Source organism: Hevea brasiliensis, chromosome 2, assembly GCF_030052815.1.
Source record: "Hevea brasiliensis isolate MT/VB/25A 57/8 chromosome 2, ASM3005281v1, whole genome shotgun sequence".
Classification (NCBI taxonomy): domain Eukaryota; kingdom Viridiplantae; phylum Streptophyta; class Magnoliopsida; order Malpighiales; family Euphorbiaceae; genus Hevea; species Hevea brasiliensis.
Window position 1 is genome coordinate 116031227 of NC_079494.1, and position 14610 is coordinate 116045836.

Below are 14610 nucleotides of genomic sequence, written 5' to 3' on the forward strand. Positions count from 1 at the left end.
TCATACCAGTGCATATAATCTTTAGACCTGAGATAACACAGTTATCTTGTATATAGGTGGTTTGAGTTTGATACTGCTTTCATACTTGTACCGTGTATGGGTATATGGGCATGTGTTGGCTCCTACTAGTTATATATGGAGGTAGGTGTTAATTAAGATAGAATCTGTTACCCTAAGTAAATAGGGATAAAATCCTATGTTCATTTAATTATTCTTGATATTTCAAGTTCCTGTCCAGGATAGATAGATTTAATCAGAAAAGAGTTTCTGATGAGAAAATCCTTTTAATCAAGAATTGGAATTAAAAGAGAACATAATATTTATAGCAAATGGAGTTTGACGTAAACCATGACTCCAGCTCGAATTGGGATTTTGTAATAGAGAGATTCTAGTGCATGGTAACATATGATTAAAGGTTCATTTAAGGTATTCCTTATTACTAATTGGGTGGCCATGGCATATTATGCTAGGTGTTAACCATGGTCTATGAGGTGTATAAAATGATTTAGAGAAATCATTTATGGTAAGAAAGAGTTCTGATGATATTAAGAGTTAATATCATATCTCATTGCCAATAAGTGATGAGCCTAGTGAGTCAAGACATATACAAATAATCACCAAGTTAAATGTGATTTAATTAATTAGTTAAAGAGTTTAATTGATTAATTAAATAGGTTTGATTTGCAATTAGATTGCAAAGTCCCTAGCATGGCTTGAAACCAAATCTAAGTTATTGGATGTATAGTATAAGTTAAATTTATATTTAAAATATTTAAATATGAATTTAATTATGAGAAATTAATTAATAGAGATTAATTAATTAATTTATATTTGATATAAATTGATTAGAAGAGGAGAAATAATTATTTTGGGTTGAGAACTCAAAATTACAACACAAGGGTAATTTGGTCATTTCACAGGGTGACATGTGACACCATGAGATGGTGACACATGGCACCATATAAGCTTGCCATTTGTCTTCTAATCATATAAGATGATCAAAATCAATATTAAATCTAGCTTTGACACTTGGCATAATGTGATTGGGTCAATTAAACTAAGATGCAATCAGAAGATGACATGTGACAAGGATTTTAAGTGGTGACCTAATTATAAAAGGGAAAGGATGAAAGAATAAAACACATTCTAATTTTTATCAAAGAGGTGTTGCCACCCTTGAAGCTTTCATCCTCTCTTCTCTTCATCTCTCATCAATTCAAAGAGAATTGCCCATATTCTCTTAAATTAAAATTCCTAGAAATTGTTTCTAGTGTCCTATATACATCTACAACCTCTCTAAAAGCAAATCCCTAATTTCTAATTGGTTGGCAAGGCTTTAGAAGCTGTTCAAGGGACTGTCATTGGTGATCTTGGTGTGGACAAGCTAGAGGGACAACATCTGGGGTCCTAGATGCTTCACAAAGGTACTAAACACATTTACAGTGCATCAAAAGGTTAGTGCACATGTTCTTGAATTAATCTAGGGTTCTAATGAATTAATTTGTTAATTCTAAAATCTTAAATGGTAAATGTAGCTAATACATATTAAAAGAGTTTTAATATACAATTGAACATTGAAATCAATAGGTAAATAATTAATCTTGCATGATGCATGAGACCCTAGAAGAAAATTTTTGAATTCAATATTCTAATCTAATAATTTTTATGCTTCTGCTCCTTCAATTGGTATCAGAGCCACTATATTTGCCATTTAGATTGTTTAATATATGATTTAATTGTGTGATTTAATCATAAGATGATTGATTCATTGCTCGTTGCATTGCATCAAAAGGTGGCGGTATGTTTTTGTGCACATATGGTGCGCATGGTTTTAGCACCTCCATGGTGCGCATTGTGTTTGGGTTTTGAATGTGTAATTGTTGTATGATCTAACTAATTAAAATGTTTAATTAGGAGTTTTAATCACACAATTAAATTTTGATTCAAATATGAATTTTTAAATTTGTTTGAATGTGATTCAAATATGAATTTTTAAATTTGTTTGAATGTGATTCAAATTTGAATTTTTAAATTTGTTTAAATGTGATTCAAATCTGAATTTTTAAATTTGTTTGAATGTGATTCAAATCTAGATTTTTAAATTGAATATGAGATATTCAATTTAATCTTAGTATGTATATTTTATTTAATTGTTAAATGGTGATATGCATGATGGATGATCATGGACAATAAAATACCAATGTGATTGGATTTATTTCTTTTATGTTTCTTTGGGTTGTAAATTAATTAATTTATTTTAGTGGCATGTATTATAACTGTTGTAATATTTTTGGGTTATAATTTCATTTATTTGGTTCTTGTAAATTCGCCTTAGTATACCAAGGATTACTATGTAATTGGATTGCAAGAAGATCAAGGAGGTCAAGAGCATTGGTGGGATCAGTGGGAGGAATTCAAGATCAAGTGTTGATTATGTACTCCTTCAGCAACTCTTGTAATATGAATGAATGAAATGCACCTAGGAATGCCCTGATTCAATTCTTGGTGGCTCATAATTGAATCCCTTAGAAAGTCCATGATCATACCATATTTATATGTTTATCCATGAATGCATGAGATGTATGTGAATGTATGCAAGTATATGATATATGCATGCTAATTGGATAATGTGCAAAGTAATACCATAATAGTAATTAGACCGACCACAAAATCTTCCAAACAAATGATTAAGTTGGAAATGGTATAATTAAAGATAATTATATCTTGGGCCCTCCATTGAAGCAATTATTTTAAGAAATTTTAAATACTTGTATATGATGCAATTGATTTAAGAGATTTTCTTAAGAATAATTGTTAAGCATGAGATGTTGTAAATATGTAAATGGTTTGGTAGCCAATAATGGATGTGCCTGAGAACATTAAAATTATTTGCATGTTTACTGGCTCAATGGGATCAACTTAACTAATGCAAGATAAGTCAATAATGGATGTGCCTAAGATTTTAAGCATTAGGGGCTAGGTAAAAGGATTGAACCTCACATGAGATGTGATGGGCAAGGAGTTGCTCACTTACAGTTTATTGTAATTCCAATAATGGATGTGCCTGAGGATGATCAATAAGACTATAAGAATTCAATCACCTACTAGAAATCCATCCAACTAGAATTTTCGTTTTCTACTTTGGAAGTGTAGGATTCGCTAAGTTAGTGGGAGGACCAATTTGATTAAAAGACCATAATCATTTTGGTCAAATACATGATACATTTACTAATTAATTTGGTTATTTTCTGCAGTTAATTTTTTGATAATAATGAGCACACCACAACCACCACCATCCAATATCCTTGCGAGCATACTTGATCACAATAGGTTGACAGGACCTAATCTTTCTAATTGGCTAAGAAATTTGAAACTTGTCCTAAACCTTAAACACATAGGATGTGTTCTAGACTCACAGGTTCCTGGTCCCTTACCTCCAGAGGCCACTCAAGAGGAACATGAAACTTTGGACAAGTGGAAGGAGCATGATATGAGAGCCAAGTATTACATGCTTGCTTTTATGAGTAATGAGTTACAGAAGCAACATGAGAACATGCAATATGCAAGTGAGATCCTCCTTCACCTGCAAGAGTTGTATGGTGAACATAGCAGGAATGCCAGGTATGAGATATCTAGGCAGCTATTTCGCATGAGAATGTCTGAGGGACAAAATATTGGGGATCATGTCCACAAGATGATTCGGCTTATTGAGCAGCTGGAACATCTTGACTTTAACATAGATTTCCAACTGCAGACGGATTTGATACTTCAATCCCTTCCTGAGTCATTTGAGAATTTTGTGACAAATTTTTATATGACTAAGCAGGAATACACGTTGGCTAGTCTTCTTAACATGTTGGTTATTGCCCAAAAGAATATGCCGAGCAATAAAGGAAAAGAGGTAGCTTTGATTTCATCTTCTTCTACTGGAAAATCCAACAAGAAGAAGGGCAATAAAAAAAGAAACCTCAAATTTCTGGTCCTTCCAAGAAGATAGCTAAACAGAAAAGGAAGACCAAAGCTGATGGAGGCAAAGAAAAATATTTCCACTGCCAGAAAGATGGGTAGTGGAAAAGGAACTACCCAGAGTATCTTGCTTCTCTGAAGGACAAGAAGGATAAACCTTCAGAAGATATGTCTATATCTTGTTATTTAGATGTTGATGATGCTTATAGTTTATCTACAGCTTGGGTTTTAGATATTGGCGCTAGTTCTCACATTTCTTATGATATGCAGGAACAAGCAAATAGTAGCAGCTTGCGTTCTCGAGATGTTAGACTCCGGATTGGCAATGGCTCAACTGTTAAAGCTTTAGTCATATGATCTAAATCTTTTTACATGTCTGGACATGTTTTATGTTTGAATAATATTTTATATATACCTGATACTTTTAAGAACATCATTTCTATATCTAGTTTGACTAGAAATGGCTATGAATTTCAGTTCACAGATGATGTTTATAATATTTATTTTGAAAATAAATATATTGGCTTGGGTTATATGCATGATGGTCTTTATTATTTGGATAATAATGACAAACACAAATTGAATGCAAGTAATCTAAATGAATGCAATGCCATGGTGAAAATCAACTCAAGTTTAAAATATATTTGGCACTTAAGATTAGGTCATGTTGCAGAAGATAGGATTGCAAAACTGGAGAAAATGAGGATTCTGTCCTCATTGGGTTCTGAACCTAATCCAACTTGTGAATCCTGCCTTCAGGGCAAAATGACCAGATCACCCTTTATTGAACAAGGGCTAAGAGCTGAAAATATTTTGGAGCTAATACATAGTGATGTGTGTGGCCCATTTAGAGAAATGCCTAAAGGCGGTTTTCATTATTTTATTACCTTTACTGATGATAAATCAAGGTTTTGGTATTTGTATTTTATGAAATACAAACATGAATCCTTTAAAAGTTCAAAGAATTTAAATCTGAAGTAGAAAATCAAACAGGAAAAAGTATTAAAGCTCTTCAATCAGATCGTGGAGGTGAATACTTGAGTACTGAATTTAATGAATACTTAAAAGAGAATGGCATTGTTTCCCAGCTGACTCCTCCAGGAACACCACAGCTGAATGATGTATCTGAAAGGAGAAATCGTACCCTATTAGATATGGTACGTAGTATGATGAGCTATACTGATATGCCAATCTCCTTTTGGGATTTGCATTAGAATCAGCTTTGCATATTCTGAATAGGATTCCATCAAAATCAGTAACTTCCACACCTTATGAGATATGGTATAGAAGAAAACCAAGTCTTAGGCATGTTAAGATTTAGGGTTGTCCAGCTTATATCAAAAAGCTGAACACTGATAAATTGAAAACCAGATCAGAAAAGGGTCGATTTGTTGGGTATCCAAAAGAGAGTTTTGGATATCATTTTTATTTACTTACATCACAAAAGGTTGTGGTAAGTAGAGATGCCACATTTCTTGAACAACAGTTTATTCAAGAAGGAGGCAAAGGAAGGCAAATAGAGTTAGAATTGAAGAATTCTGACCAACTAACAGATCAGATAGATATGGATCCATCTAGTCAACCTACACCTATTGATGAAACATCTACAGCTATTCCTCGCAGATCAACCAGGATATCTCACCCAGCAGTGAGATATGGTTTTCTTCATGAAGAAGAACAAGAGTTGTCTACTCATGAAGAAGTAGATCATGGAGATGATCCACTTACCCATGAAGAAGCTATATCAAATATAGACTCTTCAAAATGGATTGATGCTATGAAATCCGAACTTGATTCCATGTATAAGAATCAAGTTTGGGATCTTGTTGACCCACCTGAAGGTATTGTACCTGTAGGGAATAAATGGGTTTTCAAGAAGAAAATTAGTTCTCATGGAAAGGTAGAGACCTATAAAGCAAGGCTAGTAGCAAAAGGGTTTCGCCAAAGGTAAGGAATCGACTAGGAGGAGACTTTCTCGCCTGTTACCATGCTTAAATCAATTAGGAACAATAGCTGCATACTATGATTATGAGATTTGGCAGATGAATGTTAAAACAGCTTTTCTCAATGGATACATTGAAGAAAACACTTTCATGGAACAACCTAGGGATTTTGAATCCTAAGATAGTTCCAAAGTATGCAAGCTAAAGTGATCCATTTATGGGTTGAAACAAGCTTCGAGGAGTTGGAACATCCATTTTGATGAAGCGATTAAGTCATTTGGTTTTATTAAAAATGAGGATGAGCTATGTATATATAAGAAGATTAGTGATAGTGCTGTCACTTTCCTTGTCTTATATGTGAATGACATTTTGTTGATGGGTAATGACACAGGTATGTTGACAACTATAAAGGTATAGTTGTGAAATACATTCTCCATAAAAGACTTAGGGTAGGCAACCTATATTCTTGAAATTCGCATCTATAGAGATAGAGCAAAAAGAATAATTGGTTTATCCCAAAATCTATACTTGGAAAAAGTGTTAAAGAGGTTTAACATGCTTGATTCTAAGAGAGGATTGTTACCAGTAAGACATAGTATCTACCTTTCTAAAGAGATGTCTCCAAAGACACCTGAAGAAAGAGATAAAATGGTCAAGATTCCATATGCTTCGGCTATTGAAAGTTTTATGTATGCAATGTTGTGTACTAGGCTGGATATCGCATATGCTGTTAGTTTGACTAGCAGGTTTCAATCCAATCCAGGTTTGAAACACTAGATAGCTGTCAAGAATATCCTTAAGTACTTGAGAAGAACTAAGGATTTATTCTTGATATATGGAGGTAGTGACTTGCAATTGAATGGTTATACTAATTCTGATTTCCAATCAAATATTAATGATAGAAAGTCTACCTTTGGGAATGTGTTCATTTGTAATGGAGGTGCAGTCAGTTGGAAGAGTTTCAAACAGAGTACGACTGCAGATTCCACTACCGAGGCTGAGTATATTGCTCTATCAGATGCTGCAAAGGAAGCTGTTTGGATAAAGAAGTTTTTGACAGAACTTGCAGTAGTTCCTTCCATTGAGTCGGCAGTTCCACTCCACTGTGACAACAATAGAGAAGTCATACAAGCTAAGGAACCCCGGTCTCACCCGAAATCCAAACACATAGAAAGGCGCTATCACATTATCAGAGAGATAGTTGGGCGAGGCGATGTAGCCATGCAGAAAATAGCATCAGCTAAAAATCCAGCTGATCCATTTACTAAGCCTATGTCACAAGCTCAATTAGACCGACATCTTGAGAAGATGGGTCTAAGATATTGTAATGAATGGCTCTAGTGCTAGTGGGAGATTGTTAGTAGTATGCCCTAGAGCGTATCATTTAGTATGTATCATGTACATGTTTTATTAATAAAAAGGCATTTTCACTTTTATGTTTACATAATATATTTATGTGTAATAGAAAAGGTCCATTGATATTTTATTAGAAATTCTATTCTTAAATTGTTAAGAATATGAATGATAGTATTTCTAGCACAAAGTATTATAAATTGGTTCACAATCGAGGATACTTCACAATAAGGACATGACTTATCTAGAAATATTGTAATCATATTTGTTCTCAAGTTATTTATATGAGATGTAAATAAAGTCAATGTACGATGCCACATCCAGACCATTGATTTTCTTTATTTAAGAGAAAAAGGAAAAGTGGATAATGTTTTTTAATTTTTTATTATATATAATAATATATGTAATTGTTTAGTTTTAATTTGATAATAATCACATGGATCAATGTAAATAATATTTAACAAATTAAAGTAATATTTAAATAAAAAATAGAAATTCACATAAAAAACACACTTATATATATAGTGGCGCTAGTTAATAATCAAAAAATAATAAAATAATTAAAATATAAATTCTTTTTTATATATTATAAAATAAATATTTAACTTTTAATGCTATCTTAACAATTCTATCAACTTGCTTCTGAAAAATTAAAACTAAAACTTTGATTCTAATACTTGAATCTAATGGAAATTGTTGTAAAATTTTTCATAACTAGTAAATGAGTTTTACTATAGTTGATGTAAATAATAATATTAATTAATTATAGAGAGTTGTAGGATTCACTATTAATGTGATTAGCCTAATGTGTCACAGTTTTATGAATTAAATTATACATATGGTAGTATGTAATAATAAGCTACATAAATTTTAATTTATAATATAAAAATTTTTAATTTTTAATTTGAATTATATAAAATACCCTGTGATTTTCAATAATCAAGTTTTAAGTTATTCATATTAATTGTCATTTATCAAAATAAATAAATAATATTTTCATGAATTGATAATTTCATATAATCAGGCTCCGAGTTATTGAAGTGTTGATATATATAAATTAGAATGTTAAAACTATGGTTAGAAAGAATAATTTTTTTTATAAATGTAAAATTAATAAATAAAAAATATAATTTTCTAATCTAATTAAGTGTCATATCAATTAAAAAAAAACAAAAAATGAGATATTAAAAATTATAAGGATTTTATATTATCAAATTAAAAATTAAAGAGTTTTTTGTTACTTAAATTAAAGATAAGTTGATTTTATATTACTAAATTTGCTATTTTTTTATAAAATTAAATTTAAAATTAATATTAAATTCAATTAAAGTTGACTGATTTAGTTTTGGGTCATGTATATTAAAAGTAAGAAATTTATAATATTCAACCATTAATTTTATCAAAACATAAATCAAATTACAATTAAATTGAAATTAAAAATTAAAATTGGATTAAAGTCAAAATGGAAGAACCCATAGAAATCAATTTCAATCCCATTAATTTAAGTCCGAAATCAAACCGTGGTCAGATTTACAGTTGCCCAGACGATCATTATGTATAGCAGTAATTTATATTGATTCTAGAACAACTAACTAATTGAGATTATGATTTGATATAATATAAAGTCGTTATTTTCGAATGATTTACATATGAAAGAGACGCTTTGTGAAATTTAATTCCTCATTCCATTATTGTTTCTTTCTCTATCAGACTTCACTTAAAAAATGAGAACATAATATCTATAAATTTTCAATGTCCAATTTTAAATTCCTTTTGTATCTTTTAATGGTGAATCTAGAAAAAAAAAAATTCTCTAAGTCAATACATGAAAAATATGCATATTAAAAATAAAATTTTTAAATTGATTTTCAAGTATTAAGACTTTAAAAAATTTAGTATGATATAATTAAGTTAATTTAGATGTGCTTTGTTTTTCAAAAAATAATTTATTGAAAAATATTTTTTACATTTTTAGTTTTTAGAGGGTAAGAAAGAATGGGTCAATAAAAAATATTTTCCTAATTAAAGGAAAAATTAAATAATTTTTAAGAAAAATAATTTTTTCTTTAAAAAAAAATTATTTTTTTAAAATGTGAAAAATTTATTTGTGTACAATATAGGCATATTATATTAGTTTAAAAATATTTTCATACTTAAAAAATAATTTTTATAAGATTGATAAGCAACTGCTTAATTTAACTTAGACATAACTGATAATCGTTACTGTTATTTGATAATCGATAATTGATGATTAATGATAATTAATTTATATTAAGTGTTTGATAAAATTATGTTTAACTGTTATTATTAACATATAAAATGGCTAAAAAAGATATATATTATATAATTTATTTTATTATTAAAATAAAAATAAAATTATAAATATATTATTTTATTTTATTTTATTATTAAATTAATTTTTAAATAAAAAGATTTAAATATTTAATTTTTAATTAAACTTTTATAATTATTTAGTGATAAATAAATAATTTTAACATTTCAATTTAAACCATTATATATAAATTTTCATTTTAAATCATGATATATAAATTATAAATTATTAAAGATTAATGAAAAATTTAAGGGGTTAATTAATAAAAATAAAAATCCATTACACTTATTCATCAAAGGCTAATACAATTTTTTTGCAACTGATAATTGAAAAAACACATTTTATTATATATATTATAATGCTTTTAAAAATATTGGGAGAATAAGGCAACTCCAAGCCCTCCTTGTCTCTGCCACTAACCGTGCCCTTACGGGTCAATGACCATTAACAAAGGAGGCAACAGCCCCAACCTAGGAGCCGTTACCGAGGAGGTCCATAATATGACCCCGGAGGTGACCGTTTAAATGCTAAAATTTTGTACTTCCTCACGCATAAAAGGCAACCAGACACAAGCTTATAGAAACTGCACGAGATACAAGTGTTGTTACAACTTACAGGCACAATCAAGCGAATACCTGCATAGAATCACACGATCCCTCTCTAGTGATCTTGATTTGCATGTAAAATAACAAAACACGTCTAGAGACTGTTTATAGCCCTGCTTGGAGGTGAGGAAGGAGACACCCAATACCCGGGGGAGCAAAATAGTCGTCCCCACCATTCTTGGGCAGAGAAAGGCACAGAGACAGGGAAGGGACAACTGAACCGTGGAGAGAATGTTGAGAGAAATTTTCTCTCCACAAAATTGAGAGAGTCGTACCCACTCCTATGTTCTCTTTACCAACTTAATTATCCAACATAATGCAGCTTATGAAAAATAAGAGATGAAGCACATCATTTATGATCATTTTATTATTGATATGGAATATAAAATATATGTTTTATAATTTCAATATAAATGATCTATCTTTTTTCAATTAATTTTACTCAAATTAAAATTTAAACTTTATATTTTTCAACCATTTTAAAAAATTAAACCACGAAAATAAAATAACTTGTATATAGTTTGCTCAAGCAAAGGCAGACTGAAGAGAAAAAAATTCTGCAAGTGTAATTTGATAATTTTTTTGGACAAGATCCCTCAATAGGTGATCGATAAAAGAAAGATTTCGGCCAGTGTGTGCAAGACGTTGCCCGTGGATGTAACCAACGGGAAGCCAACTCAATAAAGAAGAAGATTAGTTTTATGCTTTTAGAAAATAAGACTAACAAAGCCAGATTTGCTTTGTAAATCAGTTTGTCGAAAACAACATAATAAAGACTTCTTAAATTTCCATCCGCATTATGTAAACAGATAAATGATCCTGTTTGAACAATTTATGACATCCCTGGTCAGTATGGTAAGTGATCTCTGTTTCTCACTTTATGTTGCAGGCCTCGGTAAAAATTCACATACCATTGCATGTAATGAATGGAGTCTCAAAAGGCATGAAATTCATAAAAAATTCACCGAAAGCAAAGTAAACTGCATATTGATTACAAAGCCATGTAAGCTACCAAATGAACATGCGCTGAAAATTGCAAGAAACCCCTGAACTCTGCAAGAATCAAAAGAACAATTGAAAATTAAGCACCTTGTATATTTCCTTCATGCCAAGAAAGATACTCCAAAGCTGCTCTCATAGACCCCTGGAACATTAATCAACAAATCAATGAACATATATATGAAAGAAAATGTCTTGTAAAACACGCCGCCCCCCACCCTTCTCCTCCCTCCCCAAAAAAAAAATGGAGAGAATAAAAAGGCACCAAAAAAAAACTAAACACAGGTCTTTGGATGAGCAAGCAAAAACCCCTTCCATCCTCCTAATGACATCACAGGAGAAGTTTCTCTTTGCTTACCTAGTAAAAGTAAGGCATAAATTCAATTTAGCCTCTGAACTTAATAGCCGTATCAGTGTTGCCACAATTAACTTTTGGGTCAATTAGTGCACAAACTTTTATATTTTAACCAAAATTAATAAAATGAATTTTCGAACTATTAAATGACTAAAATATTTTTTTTATTTTAATAATTAAAATTATTTTCAAAAAATTATCTTAGAAAAAATTTTAAAGCAGAAAAAGCGCGCACACACACACACAACTAAAGAAAGAAAAATCAAGTCACTTCTTCCCCTCATCATATTTTTCTCCTCTTCAATTAATTATCCAACATTATACATCACCTCCCCACCTTAGAATTCTGTCTCTTATTGAACTCATTGATGTCTTCACTTTCAGAAATCAGAAATCTTGAACCACCATATTCATCGCTTATGATTTGAACCCCTCTAAACATACCTTAATCTGTATTCTTCCCCCAGTTCGAGGCCCGAGGAACAATCTAAACAAAATTTGTTTCGAAAATTTCTAAATATGTTACTATAAATGTTTCCAAGCTCTCAAGTAATCCTATCCAATAGAACTTGCCATAATATAGCCGAAAAGTTCAATTTGGGCAACAATGAGTATGGCCAACAAGTTGAAGGGTTAAGTTAAACTTTATGCCTTAAAATAATAAGGTTAAGCAACAAGATATAAATCTTCATAAATCAGCCGACTGAGCACAAACTCTAGCCACAAGTAGTAGGCTAGTAACCTAGAACAAAATGTTCTAAACATTTCATAGTTAGTGATCTCTATCAAATCACATATCAAAACACTCAACAGACGACATTAGCACTCAACCAGACTTCTTCATTTCAAATTCTGACTCATGCTCATGGCTAATAAAACCTTGGTAACTTTCTAATATTATCAAGACCAAAAAAGCAGGAAATTAGGAATATCTATAATTCAAGAAAACTGAATGCATCAGAAAGAAATGAAAAGGATATAATGGAACAAAATTTGGAAAATAACTACTCTAGCCTTTAGTAATAGCACATCCTCCTGAATCAATGAACTTTTAACTCTATGGTACTGGAGTTTGAGTTCGAGTCCCAGTACAAGCCAATGAACCAAAGTGATATAGCCTACCCAAAACCGAGTCTAAGTGGTCAGAGGGCTCAGTCAAAGAGTCAAATGGTCAGAGTGCCCGGTCAAAGAACTAACACAATGTTGAAGGAGTCAGGAGATCATAAGAGACTGAGACTGAACCAATTAGATTGCTCGGACTGCATGCTGGGTATCCTGAGAAATCTGATGATCGGACGCTCAGACCTGTAGCCCAAGTAACAACGAACCCAACGTCCTCTGATGACAGCCATACTCACTGAGAATCTCGAGATCACAACCGAACAACCCGAGATTCTCGGAAATACCTCCAACAGTCATCAAAAACTTCAACCTATTTATATCAGAATAGTGGCACATTTGCTATTGAACTCTGCTTTCATTCTCTCAAAACACTCTCACAATGAATCACCAACTTGAGCCTTGGGCCATTGGCCAGGCTGGTCAAAGCGAACATCACAGCTAGGCTGGTCAAAGGAGACTCATCACAGCCAGGCTGGTCAAAGGAGACTCACAGCAGCATCACAAAGGAAAGCATACTACTGACTAAGCTATCTGATAGTGTATGAATATAGAACCAGAGAACCATAAACAGTGGGATAAATAAAATTTCAATATGACCTCCTAGACAGTATAGATACACAGCGCCAAAAATCTTCAAAATTTTCACAATTTGGGGGATGAGTAAAAAATAACATCATATTATTGTAGGCCAAATTAATCATTTGTGACCAAAATACTCAAAAGGAATGCGAAAAGTACCTGACTTTCTTCATGAGGAGGGCTTTAAGCTTACGACAATATTCCTGGGATTTAATCTTGCGCTGGAGATTTTTGCGTGCCAAAACGCGCTTCTCAGAATTCTTGATGTGGTGAAGCTGCTCGCGCTTTATCAACCGTTCGATCCCGCTCGATTGCATCTTCCTCTGCATCACGGTCAAAGCATGCTCCAAGTTTCCATTAAATACCTTCACCCGGATCCCCCGCCATTGTTGAATCTGATAAGCCTGGAGCTCCCGACTCAGCGAGTTGACGCCCTGACTTCCAAAGAAGAAAGACAAATGCCTTGCTATCGAGTTCATATTTCCTGAGGGTTTTCAATTCTCTCTTGGTTAGGGCTTTTGCTCCTTTTGTGTGTCGCATGCTGATCAGTAAAACGCACCGTTTAGAGCTAACGGAGTTTTGTGGTATAATAACCAAATTACCCTTCCAACGGAAATATTATAAAATTATGATAAAAAAAATTCTAAATTTTAAAATAATTAAATAAACATAATCATAAAACATGAACAACATAAAAAAAAAGGGGAAATTGCTAAAAAAATCTTATACTTTTAGAATTTTTTCAACTATATCCTATATTTCTAAACTTATCAATTAAATCCTGTAATTTAATAATTATAAAATCCATGCCTTGCCGTTAGGCACCCTATTAGTGGAGTAACAGAAATGCTGTATGGCTGTCATGTCTTGCCACATCAGCCCATTTGCTAAGCCAAATGAAAAATCCCTAAATACCCCTAAAATGAATCCCTAAAAGCATGTTCTCCTTCCCGTTTTCCTCCCTTTAAAACTAACACATGCTTCTTCAATTTGCTTATCAAAGTCGAAGAAAATGTGATCACTAGTTGATACAATGTCATCTGAAAGCGAAATGTCGCCTGGTCAAAGTGAAGATGTTTCTGGTGATGCAGTCATGATGTGCAGACATGGATTGAGAGTTGTAATTTACACATCATGGACATTGGGTAATCCAGAGAGAAGGTTTTTCAGATGTGGATATTGGGAGGTAAGTATTAATGCATGATTATTTTGGGTAGTTTTGGATGAATAAGACACTGACACAGTTTTGGGTATTTCTAATAGGGGAATGATTGCAACTTCTTTCAATGGTATGCTCTCCCATCTCATGGCCGTGAGAAGGAAATCCTTACTTATTTACTTAGATAGAGAAATACA

At 32.0% G+C, this 14610-nt stretch overlaps 1 protein-coding gene across 3 annotated transcripts; it reads right to left on the reverse strand.

Annotated features, from left to right (window-relative positions):
* Positions 1-10976: 10976 nt before the first annotated feature.
* LOC110645621 (uncharacterized) lies at positions 10977-13775 on the reverse strand. 3 transcript variants are annotated; one of them, XM_021798847.2, is made up of 3 exons: positions 13414-13773; positions 11289-11343; positions 10977-11179 (listed from the first exon to the last, which is right to left on the reverse strand). In XM_021798847.2, the coding sequence occupies exons 1-2, from the start codon at positions 13731-13733 to the stop codon at positions 11334-11336; spliced, it is 330 nt and encodes a 109-aa protein (XP_021654539.2). In that variant the 5' UTR covers positions 13734-13773; the 3' UTR covers positions 10977-11179; positions 11289-11333. The 3 variants fall into 3 exon arrangements, with proteins under 3 accessions (XP_021654539.2, XP_021654538.2, XP_057996466.1); XM_021798846.2 differs by lacking the exon at positions 11289-11343 and having other exon boundaries at positions 10977-11252; positions 13414-13775; XM_058140483.1 differs by having other exon boundaries at positions 10977-11343; positions 13414-13772.
* Between the last annotated feature and the right edge of the window lie 835 nt (positions 13776-14610).